This window comes from Salvelinus alpinus, chromosome 12, assembly GCF_045679555.1.
Source record: "Salvelinus alpinus chromosome 12, SLU_Salpinus.1, whole genome shotgun sequence".
NCBI classification, from domain to species: domain Eukaryota; kingdom Metazoa; phylum Chordata; class Actinopteri; order Salmoniformes; family Salmonidae; genus Salvelinus; species Salvelinus alpinus.
In genome coordinates this window covers 8,972,799-8,991,366 of record NC_092097.1, presented here as the reverse complement: position 1 = coordinate 8,991,366, position 18,568 = coordinate 8,972,799, and the positions used below count along the sequence as shown (strand labels likewise).

Sequence of the window (18,568 nt, the reverse complement as noted above, 5' to 3'; positions counted from 1 at the left end):
ATGTCTAGTTTTAAACACACACACTCAGCTTGAAGAGTTTAGTGATTATAATGATTTTATCATTGGTTATTATTATTATTGTCAATGATTATGTTGACAGAACCCATTATAATAATTTAATTCAATAATATAATACATCAACTATTAAAAACTATAGAAAAGCTGTTTATCCTTTTCATTCTCCTGGAAGGTTTAGCATGGCTATAAATGATGGAGAAGTTGTCTAAAGCACAAACAGACCTAGCTACTAGGCATGACAAAGAAACATGCAGTGTCCATGTTTCATATGACATTTTGAACGACATGTAGATGCTTTGTTGTTGCTAGGAGTCACGATCTCATTGTGTCTATCTAGACTCGTACTCCTGTAACTACACAAGAGAAGCTGCAAGAAAATCCCATTTAAATGTATATCAAACCTTTCAGAAAATGGGACCTTGATGCCACACATTGGCCCCGTTATAGAAAGACCCAGGTAGTCTGGACTTGTTTAACATGTATGTTCTCTGTCTAGGTAAACCATAGAGCCTCCTAGGACCAAATTCCCAAGACATAATCATAAAAACAAATTCCATCTTGAATCGTTTTTATTTTTATTGATTTATTTGTTCACAATGTACAACAAAAATTCAAACACAAACACATTCAAATTACATTCAATAACCAATTTATTGAGAGCTATCCAACTCATCATATGGTAGTTAGGTCAAATATGATGACTTCTGTCTTCAGCATTTCATCATGTTACTCAAATATAACCCAAGAGTATGGAATTAAAATAGTGGACAGTAAGTACACCCAGATAGTGCACAGTATAGCCAGACAGGAAGGCTGATGGCTTTGACACAAGTTGAATGTAAGCAAACCAATTATTAGTGCTGTTCAAGCAATGTGTGATAATTGACCGTGATGCCAATGCACCACCAGCAACCAATAAACGGTCAGCTCTCACTGCTGTCTTGACTCATAATTGGGCTCATGTATACTCAAACATATAATACAGTTGAAGGAATTAGCAAATGAATGAGCATGTTCTGAAACCACTGGTCTTCTACGGTGAATAAGGCACTGTATGCCCGCAACGTTGGTTCATCAACACAATAAATAAATATCTGGCAGTATCGTGGGCAATGTCTTTCAATTTCATCAAGCCGATTATTTCCAATCTGTCTGTTGAGCCAGTGAGGCACTTCATGCTATTCAAGTCCTGCCACAAAATATTGGCCATTGACCAGTCTTAGATCATGGTTCAGAGTATTTGCTGATGAGGATAAAGTGAGATCATACAGTACTTCAAACAAATAGTGTCCTGTTGTGATTGCTATTGCCCCATAACCAGTGCTTGACTTGGGCTGAAATAGGTGCCGGTACTCATTTTGGGTGCCGGTACTGTTTATATTTTGGTGCAGGAGCTCCACAATACTTTTGAGCTAATATTTTACAAGAGGAACAGGAGCTCAAGCAGTAGAACATGCCGGTGCCGGTACCCAACACCGGTGAGCTCACTGCCCATAACACCTGAGCAATACGAGTTGCCTCCAACTCATAGAGGAGAAACTAGAAATGCAGCTTTACGTTATGTAATTGGCTGTGAGTGATGCCATGACTGCCCATGCCGTGACCAGTCAATATCCCATTTACATTTTCATGCTACGTCTGAGGGGCTAGAGTGATATAATACTGAGGTGGCATGCCGTAGCAACAACTGGCAAAACGTTGCAGGTGTTGTATACACTACAGACAGGGTGAGGCAGTAAATCAAGGATTTATTTTTAGACGGTCTCACAAACTCTACCCCATAGGAAGACAATGTACCATAAAGGTTATGCAGTTTTTTTTTTTTTACCTATCTGAACTGGCATGTACTCCTTTGACACACATACTTTGTTCTAGTGAACAGAAATTTGTCTGTGCATAACTGTGATCCTGGAAAACAGGCCTTTACCTCTATCTCGCTCCTGTTGCACCAGCTAACACAGGCAATACATTTGGCCAGATATTATCGACAGCAAATAGAACCGAGTAGTAACTGTAGTGTTAAGCTTTCAGAATGATGAAACGTGAACCATCACTGCACTCCAAAAGAAAAATAATTGTGTGCTCATTTAGAATCATTCATTTATTGCATTTACTGTTTCGGCACTTCATCTATGAGAGAATGGCCCAATTTCGAGGTCAGAGGTCAATTTCGAGTAAACTGTGGGTTGAAATACTCTCAATTTACCATTCTGTGTTACTCAACGTAACTTCAAATTCATATAATAATAATAATAATAATAATAATAATAAATGAATGACTGTGTGAATATCTGGTAAACGTTTACTTTAAAAAATATCTGTCTCATGATACAAGACTTGGCCAACAGAATCATTACCAAAGTGTGTGTAAATGCTGAAGACAGGAGAGCAAACATTTCTGTCTATAGTTTTGGAGTGTTGGTGTCTGAGGAGTGTGTTTGTGTATGTGGTGTGTGCGTGTGTGTGATGGGGTCAGATTCGAGTCAGCTGATGCCAAAAACTGGACGGCATGAAGCTCTCCATCTTGTCAGCGAAGAAACCCAGGGGTGCGAATAGGGTGCTGAAGAACTGAGGAACGAAACAAAGATATTTCAATACACTGCTTTCAATAGCCTACACAAGGGGTACTCAACTCCAACCCTACGAGGTCCGGAGACGGCTGGTTTTCTGTACTACCTGATCATTAATTGCACACACCTGGTGTCCCAGGTCTAAAACCAGTCCCTGATTAGAGGGGGACAATGCAAAAAAATGCAGTGGAACTGGCTTTGAGGTCTAGAGTTCAGTTTGAGGGGCCTACACCATCCCAAATCATACCACACAGCTCTATCTTTGTACATGTATATCTTTACAAGCTCAGGCACAACAATAACACATGTGCTATAACTATTTCTTACAATGCTATGACGTGGCATTGACCTACTGGGGGGTGGCTACCCCAACACGATATAACCGATGAACGGAAATGAACACACTTTATTTTGAATTTTGACAACTGCTATTCCCCTGTATTCAACAAACTACACAGACTGCTGTGGAAAAAAAGAGAGAGTATGGTGAAATCAAATTGAGATGACAAGCACTGGCCTGGCGAGTTGTATTGACGGGGCATGTTAGAATGTACCCTTCATCTAGGGTTGAATACCAGAGCTTGCATCACTACTACACCCTAGGGATCCGAGGTCTAATTCTATAAAACGCTCTCCCAAAACAAATAAGCAAGGAGAGAGGAGACCCATAACCCTTGTCGAGGCCTCTATCTCCAGCTTAACCAATTGAACTTGGCCCACGATCGCATATCTGAAAAATGTTTCAACCCCAATAGTTAAATCCACCATAAACAACACTTTCATGTGTTTATGAAGCAATACGTTTGCGAGGTGAACAGATGGCTGTGACGGGATAGGGGAAGCAAGGCCACAGCATTGCTCTAGTATCTGGAACCACAGCCAAAGCTTAAGCATGCAATGCCATGGGTCTCTCTCCCCCAATGCATTTAGCCTCAACCGACGGCGATGACACTGCCCAACGTGATAGACATAGGCTAGTCCTCATGCCTAGTACAACAACAGGAATGGAAAAATATTTTGAAAACATACTTCACGTTAAGATATTAGCCCAATTGATCGAGGTTTTTCCAAATTCAGCTCTGCAAAAGTGGAAAGTTATTGAGTGTGGTCTTCACACATTATTTTGTTGAAAGGTATTTTGTCCAACTATTTGCTTGTGTTTAGAAAAACAAGCCTTGAGGTAAACATTTCAATAATCACAAGTCTCCAGACACGTCCACCCAGACCAAACAGTGTGCAGTGACCATGAGTCAGATGTGTCAGTGTTTAAAAACACCCAGTCAAATAAGATTCACTATATATACAAAAGTATGTGGATACGCCTTCAAATTAGTGGATCTGGCTGTTTCATCCACACCAGTTGCTGACAGGTGTATACAATTGAGCACACAGCCATGTAATCTCCATAGACAAACATTGGCAGTAGAATGGTCTTACTGAAGAGCTCAGTGACATTCAACGTGGTACCGTCATAGGATGCCACCTTTCCAACAAATCAATTCGTCACATTTCTGTCCTGTTAAGGCTGTCCCAGTCAACTGTAAGTGCTGTTATTGTGAAATGGAAACGTATAGGAGCAACAACGGTTCAGCCGCAAAGTGGTAGGCCACACAAGCTCACAGAATGGGACCGTCGAGTGCTGAAGTGTGTAGCGCGTAAAAATCGCCTGTCCTGGGTTGCAACACTCACTACCGAGTTCCAAACGGTCTCTGGAACCAACTTCAGCACAAGAACTGTTGTCAGGAACTTCATGAAATGGGTTTCCGTGGCCAAGCAGCCGCACACAAGCCTAAGATCACCACGTGCAATGCCAAGCGTTGGCTGGAGTGGTGTAAAGTTCGTCGCCATTGGACTCTGGAGCAGTGGATACGCGTTCTCTGAAGTGATGAATCACACTTCACCATCTGGCAGTCCGACGGACTAATCTGGTTTTGGCGGATGCCAGGAGAACGCTACCTGCCCCAATGCATAGTGCCAACTGTAAAGTTTGGTGGAGGAGGAATAATGGTCTGGGGCTGTTTTTCATGGTTCGGGCTAGGCCTCTTAATGCTACAGCATACAATGACATTCCAACTTTGTGGCAACAGTTTGGGGAAGGCCCTTTCCTGTTTCAGCGTGACAATGCCCCGGTGCATAAAGGGAGGTCCATACAGAAATGGTTTGTCGAGATCCCTGTGGAATAACATGACTGGCCTGCACAGAGCCCTGACCAACTCCATATTAATGCCCATGATTTTGGAATGAGATGTTTGACGAGCAGGTGTTCACATCCTTCTGGTCATGCAGTGTATATAAAAATAAACTCTCTCTCGTCATACCACTCGGTCACCTACTTCTGAAGACTTTGAAAACAACATCCATCCTCCATAAGATGGAGTGAGTTACAAAGCACACTTTGAATTAGGTTAGGCCTACTGACCAACTGCCACCAATGAGCCACAGAATAGGTAACCTAATAAAAGCTGGTTGAGGACAGACATGGCTGCCATGTAGTGGGGCTAGGAGTAGATAAGAGGAAGCGTGGGGGGGGGGTTCACCCCACTGTCCTGTTTCAGGCCGGGGATTTTTATCCTCTTCAGCAGAAATCTCTGTTTTTCCTCAGAGAACGGTGTGGGCCTGGGCAGTTCCCCTCCCTCCAGCCTCCGAGGCTTTCATGTAGTGCCTCTATCTGTCCCTTACACAAACCAGGCTCTCCACTGCGCTGTAAAAGTGTTATCTAGAGGCAGTCTTTCCCATAACAAAAGTGTGAGTGCGAGGCGGTCTCTGCGGACTTGTTTTTTGCCCAGGCTAATGGCCCTGCTCTGCTGTGTAAAGTGAGAGCTAATAAACAGGGCCACCGTAAACAGAGGATTAGCGTGAGAGAGGGCCTAGCCAAACAAGCTAAAAACAGAAACACTGACAGTCTGCCACACTGTCTTATAAATAAACAAGGGACTAAATCACATACATCAAACCCAATGCTTAAACCCTGGAACTAATGCGCATTCTGTAAGCCTATGTCGAATTGTGTTATCAGCTGCTGGCTTACGCTCTTTCGGCCCCCATATATTCCCATAATGTGCGGGAAAAGGGGCTCTGTGAAACGGGCTATGGGGGCAATTGGACTGCAGTTCTTTACTTTTGATGTTTAACAGGCATGGTGCATTAGGCAACTGAGCCTGGGCTGGAAAACAGCCCTTTGAGAAGGACTGAGTGGAGGTGTTAACCTGTTCTGGTAGTGACAGGCACACTCTATCATCCTAAACCTTAACCTCCGCATTCCCTGGAGACCCTCCTGACAGGGTGCGGCTCTGTGGAAAACCAGGATCATCAAAGCAAGCTTCCTCTTCAGGTCTCCTATAGTAGCCAAGTACAGTGCTGCTGAGCGAAGGTGTTGCTCGCTTGTTCTCAACCTACATTTCCCGCTTTCTCAAGAGACTTGGAACTGGGGAAGTGTGACAACGCAAGACTAGCCTGCTCTGGTTGAGAAATGCCCACGTCACTTATCTAGTCTGAACTAATCACTAGAGTGGCCCTCTTAGCTGTTGCTCTGTGGATGATCTTCAAGTCCTGCTATCCAATACATGAGTGAACTACTAACTACCTGGCTGGGACAGGGCTTAGTTGGAGATGCTGCTTTTGCGCCAAGTCATACAGTACAGTTCTCTAGGAATCTACTTGGACAACAGGATATGGTTAAGCTACATTTCATTCTCACACCTTGGAGATAAAAACAACTCTATTAAATAATACAATATTAAATCCTAAGAGATTCTGGCTGTATTGCTCTAGCGCCGTGCAGTGAAGGACACAGGAGCCTCTTACAAATCAGACCCAGGCATCCCATGAGCCTCGTTGTCGACAGAGATGAGAGGCAGCGACTACACAAGAGGTCAACTGGGTCAGAGTACATGAGAATAATAACAGGCATACAACATGTCTTAATCATTTAATCGTTCCCGTTAAAACGCTTCTAAATTTAAAACAGATCCAGTTCGATATCAGCAAATCACTCTAGGTTCATGGTATTTTCTATACTAGGATATGTCAATGCCACACCTCTGCAACTCCTGAGAAAGTTGATCACAAAGCAGAGAAATACCACATCCAGATTCCATTTCTATATTGACAACCTTGTTTTTTGCTAGCCCAAATGACCATCAAGTATTCATTCCATGAATGTAACATGAAAAGCCATGTGAAGCGGTCCATAGTAAATATTACCCCCCAACAACCAAAACGATCAGTGGAAGACAATTGCACGACTTACTGCTTTGGCAAAGACGCCCATGAGCTCAGGAAACTGGTGTGTGAGCATGGCCAGCATGGCGGTGAACGAACAAAGGCCCGCTGTGAAGAGGATGAAGAAGGGAAGCTCTTTCTTTGGGTACACAGACACCTCGTGGAAGGCTGCAGAAGAAAATGAGAGAGAGGAGAAGAGAGAGATAGAGGCACATATTATCATCAGAATTAAAATCAAATTTTATTTGTCACATACACATGGTTAGCAGATGTTAATGCGAGTGTAGCGAAATGCTTGTGCTTCTAGTTCCGACAATGCAGTAGAGAGAGAATTGACCATTGCATTGAGTATACTGTATAGTAGTGACTTGTCCTACTACTTACAGGGCAGCAGTTCCCGATCTGCTGTTTCTGTGCACCCAGGGTAGGGGTAAAACAGGTGACCCTTCTCTAGAGGGTAGGGAATTATCCGAAAAGCTTCAAGGGCAGGAGAGAAACGCAGAAAAAAACATCAAGCATGAGAATAGATTCAAAAGATGTACATGCATAGATTTGAAATGTCAATACATTTTTTTTATGCGAGTACTGCCAGAAATGCAATTAATGAATTAATCAACCTACTAATTAATCAAACAATCAATCAATGTCCCAGTACGTACTGCCTTCCCAGGTGCAGTGCAGCAGGTTTAAGGCTCCCTCGGCCCTCTTCCAGTGCTGCAGGTGAAAGAAGGCGTAGGCCACCGCCTCGCTGTCCCCCCTCTTCAGGATGTGTTCTGGAGGCAGGATCAGACTCTTCATCTCTAATAAATACTACAGACAGAGAGGCAGACAGGAGATAACGCCGTTACAGTACATTACAGGCAAAGGCGGTGACATAGTTAAACAGCAGACGCTCTTATCCAGGGTGGCTTACAACCAGCGCTAGGTAAACAACCGCATTTCGCAATAACAGTCGCTATCTGCAACATTTGTGCTGTTCAGAAGAGAGAAGTGTGAATGTGAGTGCAAGGAAGACAAGGGCAGTGTAGTTCATTTATTTGAATGGGAATTAGTCAGCACCTCATCCATATCCTGTTGAGCAATAATTCCCTAGGCTAAGGCTATCTGACCGATAGACTGAAATATACTTTTCCTCGTGAGGTATTTGTTGAGAGCCCTTGTTTTGCAATTGTTCAAGTGGGGAAAATCTAAAGCCTCTCTCTGCTCTGTTACTGTTAGATTCAGAGTGTAAACTCCCATTGTAAGTTCCTCCCACCGAGGCAGTACTATGCTGTGTGGTGCTGCCGACTTTCCTCCGTGTCTGGACTGTGTGTGTGTGTGTGTGGCGGCGTGGCAGTGGCGTTAATCCCCTCTGAACTGGTCCCCTGGGCTGTGGGGCCAGCAGGGACCGTTGGGGTTGGGCCTTCTGGATTCCCAGGCAGCCTGCTTCACAGGACTACGGGTCTTAGACTGACACTTTGGGAAGGTTACCCTAAAGCTAATCCTGTTTAATCCCCCCCCATGGTCACAGGCTCAGCCAGCCAGCCAGCCCAGTGCAAAGCAGCCCAGAGCCGCCCTGCTTGCCCAGGAGGCTGCACCCAGGGCCCGAGGGGCAGACCAGCCCTCTGCACTGCTCTCCTCTTCCCTCAGGGACAGTTAGCTGGTGTGTTAGCTGGCTGGCTACAGTGTGTCTGCATGAATATGATGCTGATTGGTTATGCTTGGATAACCGTCTGAGTTTCACGTTTTTGAGAACGAGTGTCGAGCACATTTTAAAGACGTTTTCAGCGCACTCCACTCCTCGTTGCAGTGATTTATTTGAGCTGCAGTCGTTCAATGGCGTGCGCGACTTTCATGTCCTCGCCAAATTTGAGACTTTTACGCCAGTCAGCACTTAGGCTTACTGTATAGATCAGGGCTCTCCCACCCTGTTCCTGGAGAGCTACCCTCCTGTAGGTTTACGCTCCAACCCCAGTTGTCACTAACCTGATTCAGCTTTTCAACCAGCTAATTATTAAAATCAGGTGTGCTAGATTAGGGTTGGAGCGAAAACCTACACGGTAACCTACACGGTAGCTCTCCAGGAACAGGGTTGGAGAGGCCTGCTATATAGATGCTGAGCATACTTAATTATGTTAGGAGCAGCACTTTTAACCAGGTATACCAGTGTTTAATAAGGGTAGAGGTGATGGTTACCAAAGCATTTGACGGGCAGCTGTCCTTCCTGGCATGCCCTGGCATAAGGGTGGGTAACACCTCGGCCCTCTGCGCTGCCTCCCTCCTCCGTACCTCCCCCCCCTTCACCAGTCGCCTCTTTGATGAAGGGATTGAGTTTCATCGACGTTCCTCTTTTATCTTGGAACACTCATAAGCCGGAGCATAACTCATAAGCCTCCCTCAGATTTTAATCTTTGGCATTTAGCACAATGGAACAAGTCGACGACATCTAGCCGTCGTCTCATTGGCTCACGGTGCTGTTGAAGGATAGGTGACCTCTGAGGCCGTCTGTCATGTTTGGTCACCCGAAGGTAGCGGTGGACTGAACTGGACGGATGCTGGAATAGGAGGATGATATTGACCCGAGAAAGTGATCTAAAAGGTCAGTTTTGTATTGCTCCTTCCAATGATTAAGGTTAGGATCTGGTGAAAGTGAGCTGACCCTAGAGCTGTGCCAAGGCACTTCTTACTACCGTCCGTCTCTTCCAGTGAAGTGTTGGATCACACCTACTACTACCACCTAAGTCAAGCCTCCATCCACCTGAATTCTGTACAAGGCTGAGGAGGTCATCGCCACAACATAGGCTACCGGGCACAAAGCAGCACACTCCAAATGCGCGAGGAAGTGTTAACCGCAGGAGTGTGCTAAATATAAAACACATTCAGGTGTCCTTAACACTTGACCAGCCATACAGGCTTCCCTCTGTCTGGTTCCTCAACCTTCCTACTGTTCCTTGGAGAGAAAGAGGGAGAGAGAGAAGAGAGAGCGAGACTGATTGGGACAAACAAGAAAAAAGTGGCGAGGAGAGGGGTAGCGAGCAGAGCGGTTAAGAGGTTGAGCACTGAAACAGCTGGGTGTGTGGAGCATTTAGTGCAGTCTGCTCATGTGATGTAGCGTGATGTCCATATATAATCCCCTCAGGCCTGCTGCGATGCTGGCCCTAACACTCCCCACGCCTGACCTCCCAGAATGCCCATAAATCTTGCCTTCATTACACCACTCTTCCAAGGCTGCCTGGTGGGGGCTGGCTGGTGGACTGACTGACTGCTGAGGGGTCACGTTGCCGAGGCCGGTGGGAGGAATCGGGGGGTCTCGCTCGTTGATTGAAGCAGGGGAATGCGGGGAAGCTGCTGGGAATGGAAGCCCACCCACAACAGAGCCAGAGCAGCTCGCTCCAGTCCAGTGAACAACTGGTATCTGTGTGTGAACACTGGCTGCTGGGCAGAAAACAGCCCACGCCAGGCATGCCTCGGGCTCTACGGCTACAGGTGCACTCACTGACCATTTAGACAGACAAGGACAGGGGTCCCTTGTGAAAGAGATACACACCGTATCTTCATAAGATCTCAATGGGACTCACCTTGATAAATAAATAAATAAAGACAAGTCTGACACAAATCATTTAGACCAGGAAATAATCCCGCTGCATAATCTCAAACGCTTTGACTATAAGAAGACCAAAGCACCCAACCTCTAGTGGGCTCAATGAATTGACTTGGTGAGGCCGACAGAACATGCTTCACTCCCGCGCTCCTGAGGACAATCCGACAGACACAACTCTTTAAAAGTCGCCACGTTAAGTCAGTCGTCATGTCTGTCTGCGTGTAGCAAGGCGCATGCCACCCACCTGAGGATCTGCCTTTTCCAGCCATCTATTTCCTGTGTTTGAGGGGTGAAAAATCCACCTGTCACTTCAATCTCGCTGGATTGATTGCTTTCATTTGACTCCTGCGAACGTTTCATACTCTTGCTAGTGCCTGTTGTTTTTTTCCCATTAAAGGTACGACTGCAGAAATGTTTGTAATGGCCTGTCAAACACACCCTGGTAATGGCTGAAATGGACTCAATGGAATACGTTGTCTTTCCGTTGCGTCTATAATAACGCTAAAGCTTCATCTGGGATTCAACGCATCGTTTCGATACTTACATCACAAGAAAGAGAAGAAAGATAACTTTATTTTGATGGGTGTTGATTTTTTTGTGGAATTAAAAAAAGTAATAATTTAATACCGATGTTTACAAATTAGATGCGCTAAAATGAAACAAGTACCAAAAATGAACACTTGGATTATAGTGATATTATGTCTGCTCTCGCAAACAATGTACAGTATGTTTAGATAGGTGTAATCTAGAGCCAAGTGTGGTGATTTCTAATCTAGGATATACTGCTATTGACACACTTGTTGAATTACGCAACAGAAAGTGACAACAACCGTAATTAAGGCAGTCCAGACAGCACAGGTGAGTGCAGGGAGGCGTAAATAGGGCATGTTTTTGCATCCCGTTATGCTAATCTATTCATGTATGAAAATACACCCATTGTAGTTATGCAAATGAGGCATCTCATTTGACTTATTTTACCAAAGAAAAAAATACCTGATACCATTAGAAAATGTACAGTATCATCAGAAAGTATTCATACCCCATGACTTATTCCACATTTTGTTGTGTTACAGCCTGAACTCAAAATGGATGAAATACAAAACAATTCTCATCCATGTACACACAATACCGCATGACAAAGTGAAAACATGTTTTTAGAAATGTTAGCAATTGTATTGAAAATGAAATACAGATATGTATATAGGTATTCACAGCATTGAGCCAATATACGTTAGATTCACCTTTGCCATAGATTTTCAAGCAGATTTAAGTCCAAACTGTAACTCGGCCAATCAGGAACATTACATGTCATCTTGGTAGCGCAACTCCAGTGTATATTTGGCCTTGTGTTTTATGTTATTGTCCTGCTGAATGTTGACTTCTCTGGTAGAAAACAGACAACCAGGTTTTCCTCTAGGATTTTGCCTGAGCTTAGCTCTATTCTGTTTATTTTAATCCTGACAAACTCCCTAGTCCACTCTTTGCCGGTGACAAGCATACCCATAACATGATGCAGCCACCACCATGCTTGAAAATATGAAAAGTGGTACTCAGTGATGTGGTGTGTTGGATTATCCATAAACATAATGGTTTGTATTCAGAACAAAGTTAATTTCTTTGCCAAATGTTTTACAATTTTATTTTAGTGCCTTATTGCAAACAGGATGCATGTTTTGGAATATTTTTTATATGTACAGACTTCTTTTCACTCAGGCATTTATGTTAGTATTGTTGAGTAACTACAATGTTGTTGATCCATACTCTGTTTTTTCACTACCATTAAAAACTCTTAACTGTTTAAAATCACAACTGGCCATGAGCGGTTTCTTTCCTCTCCGGCAACTGAGTAAGGAAGGACACCAGTATGTTTGTAGGGACTGGGTGTATTGATACACCATCCAAAGTGTAATTAATAACTTCACCATTCTCAAAGGGATATTCAATGCCTGCTTCTTTTTTTCCCCTTACCCATCTACCATTAGGTGCCCTTCTTTGTGAAAACCTCCCTGGTCTATGTGTTTGAAATTCACTGCTTGACTGAGGGACCTTACAGATAATTGTATATGTGTGGGGTACAGAGATGAGGTAATCATTCAAAAATGATATGTTAAAAACACTATCCATGCAACTTATTATGTGACTTGTTAAGCACATTTTTATTCCTGAACTGATTTAGGCTTGCCATAACAAAAGGGTTGAATTGACTCATGACATTTCAGCTTTTCATTTTTTATTAATTTGTAAAAATGTCTAAAAACATCATTCCACTTTGACATTATGGTGTAGGCCAGTGACACGAAATCTAAATTGAATCACAACAAAATCTAGAAAAAGTCAAGGGGTGTGAGTACTTTCTGAAGGCACTGTGTATATATATATATATATAAGTGCATTCTAAGAAAATAAGTGACATATGACAATACATGTTATACCTGAATTCCCACCAAAATCCCTGAACTCCATTCATTATGTGTCAGTGCCAGTAAAATGTTTTATGTGCTATAATTCAGTCGATATCTGATGGATTTAAACAATTCTAAAAGGTTTGGAGTGTCTCCTGTCTGTCTGTCTACTATGAGACGTGAGATCTTCTTCAATGGGACAGAGATTGACAGACTGAGAGAACATATTAGTCTATTAGCTCAACGGTCTAGGGCAGGGGTATTCAACTCTACCCTACAAGGTCCGGAGTTTAGTTTGAAGGGTCTAGGGTATCACCAGTTGAAAGCAGAGGTGCTGTAGATGTGCAATATCTCTGGGATCACTACTTTATAGTCTGACCCGCCGTGTTTGTCAGTGCCGTGGCAGGGGAATGAGAGGGGGCAAAGGGGGGCTGAGAGGGGGGCTGAGAAGGGAGCAGAGAGGGGGGCAGCAATGCCCCTGGGGCGGGGTGGGGGACAGGGAGACACTCAGGATGAGGGCCCTCACATCAAAGCCTGGATCAAAGCACTGAGTTTCCCCCTCGCTGCCTGTGACTGCCACACATCGCAACACACACACACACACACACACACACACAAACATTTGCTGTAGGGAGACTGCGACCTCTGTGTACGTGCGTGTGTATGTGAGTGAGTGTGAGAGAGAGAGTGTGTGTGTGTGTGGGGAGGGGATTGTGTGTTTTACTATAGGACATCCAAGCCTAATCCCTGTGGGAAGAGATGTGCAGGAATTGTTTCTGTCTGTCTACTGCAGGGGACACATCAGGGCCCCTTGTTGTCACCCAGACCAGAGCCCAGCACAGTCATGTCCATGATCAATGAGGTTACACCTCAGGTTCTTTTTCAGTAGGTAGAAAATATTTTGAAACGGGGGATGTACAACCTGATCTTGTGCAGTAAAAATACAGATTTGTATTTTCTGTTGCAAAAGATTTTGCTACAGTATGCCCTACTGAACACGATCCAGATCTCACCAGGAACTCTTCATAGTCAACTGATAGATAGCTAATGGAATAATAATTAGGTTAATAGTTTCACCTTTGGAAAAATCCACTAAGTGCAGGGCACCATGTTCTACTGTGCTACAGAGAGTGAGTAGAAGTGGCTCACAGGTCCAGTCCTAACGACAGCAGCTACATTTACGATGCAGTGCAATACTGACACCTGCTGGCTATCCTAGGTCATTACAAGTACTAAAGTCAGCACACTTCTGATAGAGATGTTGATGCTCTCTGCTGCCATCACCCCAGAAGAGAATGGAGTACAGCAAAATAACTAATTAGCCATCACCTGTGTTTGTAAAATATGACAGAATTTAGGGTACGCTAAGCTGATTCTAGATATATACCTTTCTTGCAATTAATGATTAAGGTTAGGATTTGGAAAGCGTAAGCTTATCCTAGATCTGTGGCTGAAGGTCTCGACTGACCTTTGGCACATGTGGGTTGAACTCCACAGCTCTGTGTATAGCCTCCACAGCGTTCATCTCCGCAGTGCTCAGGCCCCGCCGGGACGCAGCCTCAGGAGAAAACCTGCGACGGATGGAGAGAGAGAGAGACAGAGAGAAAGACACACCCGTGTTAAGACAGAAGTCAGGAAGACAGCTTCAAGTGTGGGGGGGGTCTCCTGTACTTCAGTCACAAAAAGAGTTGGACGTCCCACAAAAAAAGTATGATTGTTAATAGACAGAATTCCCCTGTGCTATTTATCTGACCTATAAAAACAGATGCCTCTTTGTCAAGTATAGATCATGCAATATACTGTTTTTGTATGTCTTATAAAAATGGTACAATAATGGTTACTAACGGATCTTTAAAATCAAAATTTCCCCCAAGGGGACACTTACTTCTCCGATACAGCCCGTGCTTTCAGCAGTGCAGACGTGTAGCATATAGTAGCTGACTTTGGCAAGCTGATGTCTACAACGAGAACACATGACGGTTATTTCACTTTAAGCTCAAACTAGGAGTCTGGAAATTGTGAACACAGAGGATTGGTTCAAAGTTATTGTAGTTTGTTGGCTTGAACCCTGTTTTTCTCATGTGGTCCTACGTGGTTCAGTTGGTAGCATGGGACTTTCAACGCCAGGATTATGGGTTTGATTAACGCTGGGCCCACTAATATGAAAATGTACACACTCATTACTGTCGCCTTGGATAAAAGCATCTGCTACATGCCATATAGCTTACCGTCATATTTGGCAAGGACTGCTTGTACGTCAGCGTAAGCCTGCAGCTCCAGTAACGCCTCTAGGAGATTTTCATGTATATTCAACATTCCCAACAGTGGGAATTCTTTCATTAACTGGGGAAAAGTTAGGAACAGTAAGTGAGAGAAGGAATCATAAAATGTCAGGACTAACCAGTATTAAAAAGGTGCATAGAAGAGGGCTAAAGACAGGAAGATAAACATCAGGGCCTCCAGGTCCACATTACTTCTGTTTGTTCTATCCTCTAAACAGCGACTAATTCAGACCTGGGATACCAGGGCTGCGTTCATTAAGACAAAACGGTGTAAAATGTTGAATTCAACAGAAATGGTACTGTACTGAAAGACCAGTTGAAAAGCTTTGTGATTATGGTGGCCCAGAGGGCGATTATGAATGGGGTGCTGCAGGAGTTTTGGGATTACAGATGGTCCCACCCATATTGATCCGGCCACACCTCGCCACACCCACCAAACGGGAGCAAACATACCACAAAGGCTGTTTAAGAACGATGCAAACCGTCACGCAATGTAGTAAATGTTGAAGCGAACTGAATGCATCCCAGGTAAGAGAACTCTCCCTCTAGCCAATCAATGGCATCAATCAATAACAATTAATCTTACATACACCGGATAGGTACAGTGAAATGTGTTGTTTTTACAGGGTTGCTCCAGGGCACAGACAGATTTTTCACCTTGTCGGCTTGAGTATTTGAACCAGCTACCTTTCGGTTGCAGGCTCAATGCTGTAACTGCTAGGTTACCTGCATAAACAGCCATAATGCAGAACTCAAGGCCCTGATTTTAACACCCCTGGTTAAGGAAATGGCAACACTCACATCTCTCATCATTTTCACTGCCTCCTTGATGCGTCCCAGCTTGCGTGCACACATGGCCAGTCTGCGTTTGATATACACCAGCAAGTTGATGTCTTTGCCAGCTATGAAAGAGAGGAAATGTATTGCATTTAATTACAAAAGTCCCATCCCTGACTAATGACTTCAAAAGGTCTGAGGCTTGTGATTTGGTCCTGTGCTCTCTGTTCTCTCTTACCGCTCCGCAGGGCTTGTTTGAACAGCCGCTCTGCCTCTGTGATGGTGGTGGCTTCCTCCTCAGCCAGGAGTACATAGGCAGCAGCACACCTAAAAACCACAAGGAAGACACTTGCTATGCTTTCTACTTCATAGAATACACATACTTGTTTGGTTGAATAAGACTATTCATTTTGGATTTCCCGAAATGAGCGTGCAATGTCTTCGAACCGAAACTGTCATGGTGGTAGAACTCACTCGTGGTTCATCTCTATGGCCTGGTAAGCTGCTCTGATCCGGGCTTGGGGATTTCTCTCCCTCCAGGCCTTCTGCATAACTGTAAGAGAACAGAAAAATATAATAAAATACTGAACGTATTACCTAGACATGGATCCAGAAGACTGTCCGCAGGCCAATAAGGCCCAAAGCAGTCTTTTACAAAGAATGAAGGATTCTATTCCTTCCCAGAAATGTAAACTTTGGCTTTCACTATATCATAATATACCGGTTGAAAAGCTTAGATTCAAACCAGTATCTTCAGGCTTGAGTTGCTGAGTGTCGCCAGTGAAGAAGGTCTGGTGGTCTTGAGCAGACAGGTTCATATCGTAGTAGGTCAAAGGCTCTTTTCCAGTCACCCATGTGTACCTTTAGAGGGGTACAAAATAAAGAGTGTCAGGGGCAAATTATTTACAAATAGCAATTTACCTTTAGATAGAAGGCCAGTGTAGCTAAAACTCAGGATGAGTGACATCCTGTGGTGGGGATGTACGTACCTGCTGTATTCTGCTCCTCTGAATAGATTTAAAGGATTCCTCCAAACTTTACACTCTGCAAAAGACAAGTGTCATTACAGTGATGGCCTTGAAAACCTGAGTCACATTCACTGGCCACCAAATGGAAGAAAAATGGACTGAAACAGTGAAAGAGTACCTGAACTTGTCCAATCAGAAATGCTCATTTTTGTTGTCCATTGCAAAATGTTTTGCTGCGGTTTGCTACAGTGTGCTGTGCACTAATTCATTTGACCCAGGTCTTTGGTCTGTTTGGGGAACCATACTATTGGAGAAATGTTTACCTGAGACACTGGGTCTAGGCTCAGCCTCTCCGTTGACTGAGGAGAACAGGCCAGTGGTCGTGCTGCTCTCCACCCCACCTAGGAGAGGCCGCAGATGGCTAACAGACACCTGCTCAATGAACGAGGTCCCATACTTACGGAAGTACCACCACTCAAATATCTGCAAGCAGGGGATTGGGACAGTCAAACAGAGAGCAATGTACCAGTGTACAAATCTTCTTGACAATTAAATTGATTGCCATTTATTTTAATCGTATCATTGTGCACTAGCTAACACATTTAGGTTACCTTTGGTGTTGGTATTTGAAATGCACATTTGCAAATGTGGAGTGTCCAATCTACAATCAGGGCTAACTATATTCACCAACCCCATGCAGTGAATAACCCTGTGATCTTCACAACTCACCAAGATTAGGCCAGAGATGAGAGAGGATGTTCCAGTGAGTGCCACATAGAATTTAGGGGTCAGTGTATTCAAGAACGCAGATGCTGAAACAACAGGTAACGCTATGTTAGATCAAATGCATAACACACAAATTAATGACACTGCACAAGCCTGACTGAATAATAAGACCGGGATTCAGATTTAACACTGAGCGTAAATTAGAGGCTGATAATGCAGAGCCCACTACAGACAGAGCCTGTGCTGGGTCAGTGTACCTAGCTAGCGATGTTGAAGTACCATGCCCATAGATGAAGATAGATATAGCTAGTTAGCTATGTCTCTAGCGAATAGCCACACTGACTAAGAAACTCATGCAATTCTAGCAATCACTATGCATTCCTAGTTTGAATGATGTAAACTAGCGATCTAGCAAACAGGTTAGTTAGGTGTCTAATAGCTAGCTAATATTTAATAAATAAACCAACCTGAGATGCTGGCTATGGAACTGTCAAACTTTCACTTCATCCACTGTCTCTCGATATATATTTGTTAGCTAGCAGGCTGGCTACATTAGCTAACTAGCTAGCTTGCCCATTCTTTGATGGCTCTGCATTACAGCTAATGTTACTTTAGCTAGCTAACTCACCTGAGGTAAGAGTGTCCTGCAGTTTCAAGGGGCTTCGCAGAACATAGATCATAGTTAAAACCATGGCAAACCAAACTGCACATATGTATGTCCATGACCAGGACAACCACGATTTTAATTTCTCTGTAAATCCAATAGATTGAGGATTACTGCTGGTGGCGTCCTCCATGTTTTTACCGGATGGCTGTGCTGTAAACAGAGGAATCATGTGCCAGTGGCACCAAAGATTTGTTATAAGTAACCCAAGAAAGATCAGAGCCTGTCGTTTCCAATGGGAGCGAATTAATCATACTGGCCAGAACAAGCAAGGAGATGGGCAGAGCCAAGCACGAGATAGCGAGCTCCTATTGGCGCGTTTTACCATTAATTTGCATATTCCGTTAGGGAACGCATACT

At 43.9% G+C, this 18,568-nt stretch overlaps 1 protein-coding gene across 3 annotated transcripts; it reads right to left on the bottom strand.

Moving 5' to 3' along the window:
* Positions 1–581: 581 nt before the first annotated feature.
* On the bottom strand, positions 582–18,514 carry st7l (suppression of tumorigenicity 7 like). Of its 3 annotated transcripts, none has more exons than XM_071334849.1 (15): positions 18,173–18,514; positions 17,548–17,630; positions 17,142–17,301; positions 16,840–16,894; positions 16,572–16,711; positions 16,325–16,403; positions 16,089–16,177; positions 15,875–15,975; positions 15,020–15,134; positions 14,677–14,749; positions 14,260–14,362; positions 7,469–7,619; positions 7,194–7,286; positions 6,838–6,977; positions 582–2,586 (listed from the first exon to the last, which is right to left on the bottom strand). In XM_071334849.1, the coding sequence occupies exons 1-15, from the start codon at positions 18,378–18,380 to the stop codon at positions 2,491–2,493; spliced, it is 1,686 nt and encodes a 561-aa protein (XP_071190950.1). In that variant the 5' UTR covers positions 18,381–18,514; the 3' UTR covers positions 582–2,490. The 3 variants fall into 3 exon arrangements, 2 of the variants coding, with proteins under 2 accessions (XP_071190950.1, XP_071190951.1); XM_071334850.1 differs by having other exon boundaries at positions 16,596–16,711; XR_011667132.1 differs by lacking the exon at positions 582–2,586 and having other exon boundaries at positions 6,956–6,977; positions 7,431–7,619.
* Between the last annotated feature and the right edge of the window lie 54 nt (positions 18,515–18,568).

Coding starts and splice junctions, on each gene's coding strand:
- st7l (XM_071334849.1), bottom strand. CDS start 18,380: ATGATTCCTCTGTTTACAGCACAGCCATCCGGTAAAAACATGGAGGAC. Junction 16,712..16,839: donor AGAGGAGCAGAATACAGCAG/GTACGTACATCC, acceptor ACCCCTCTAAAG/GTACACATGGGTGACTGGAA. Junction 16,404..16,571: donor GAATCTAAGCTTTTCAACCG/GTATATTATGAT, acceptor GTTCTCTTACAG/TTATGCAGAAGGCCTGGAGG.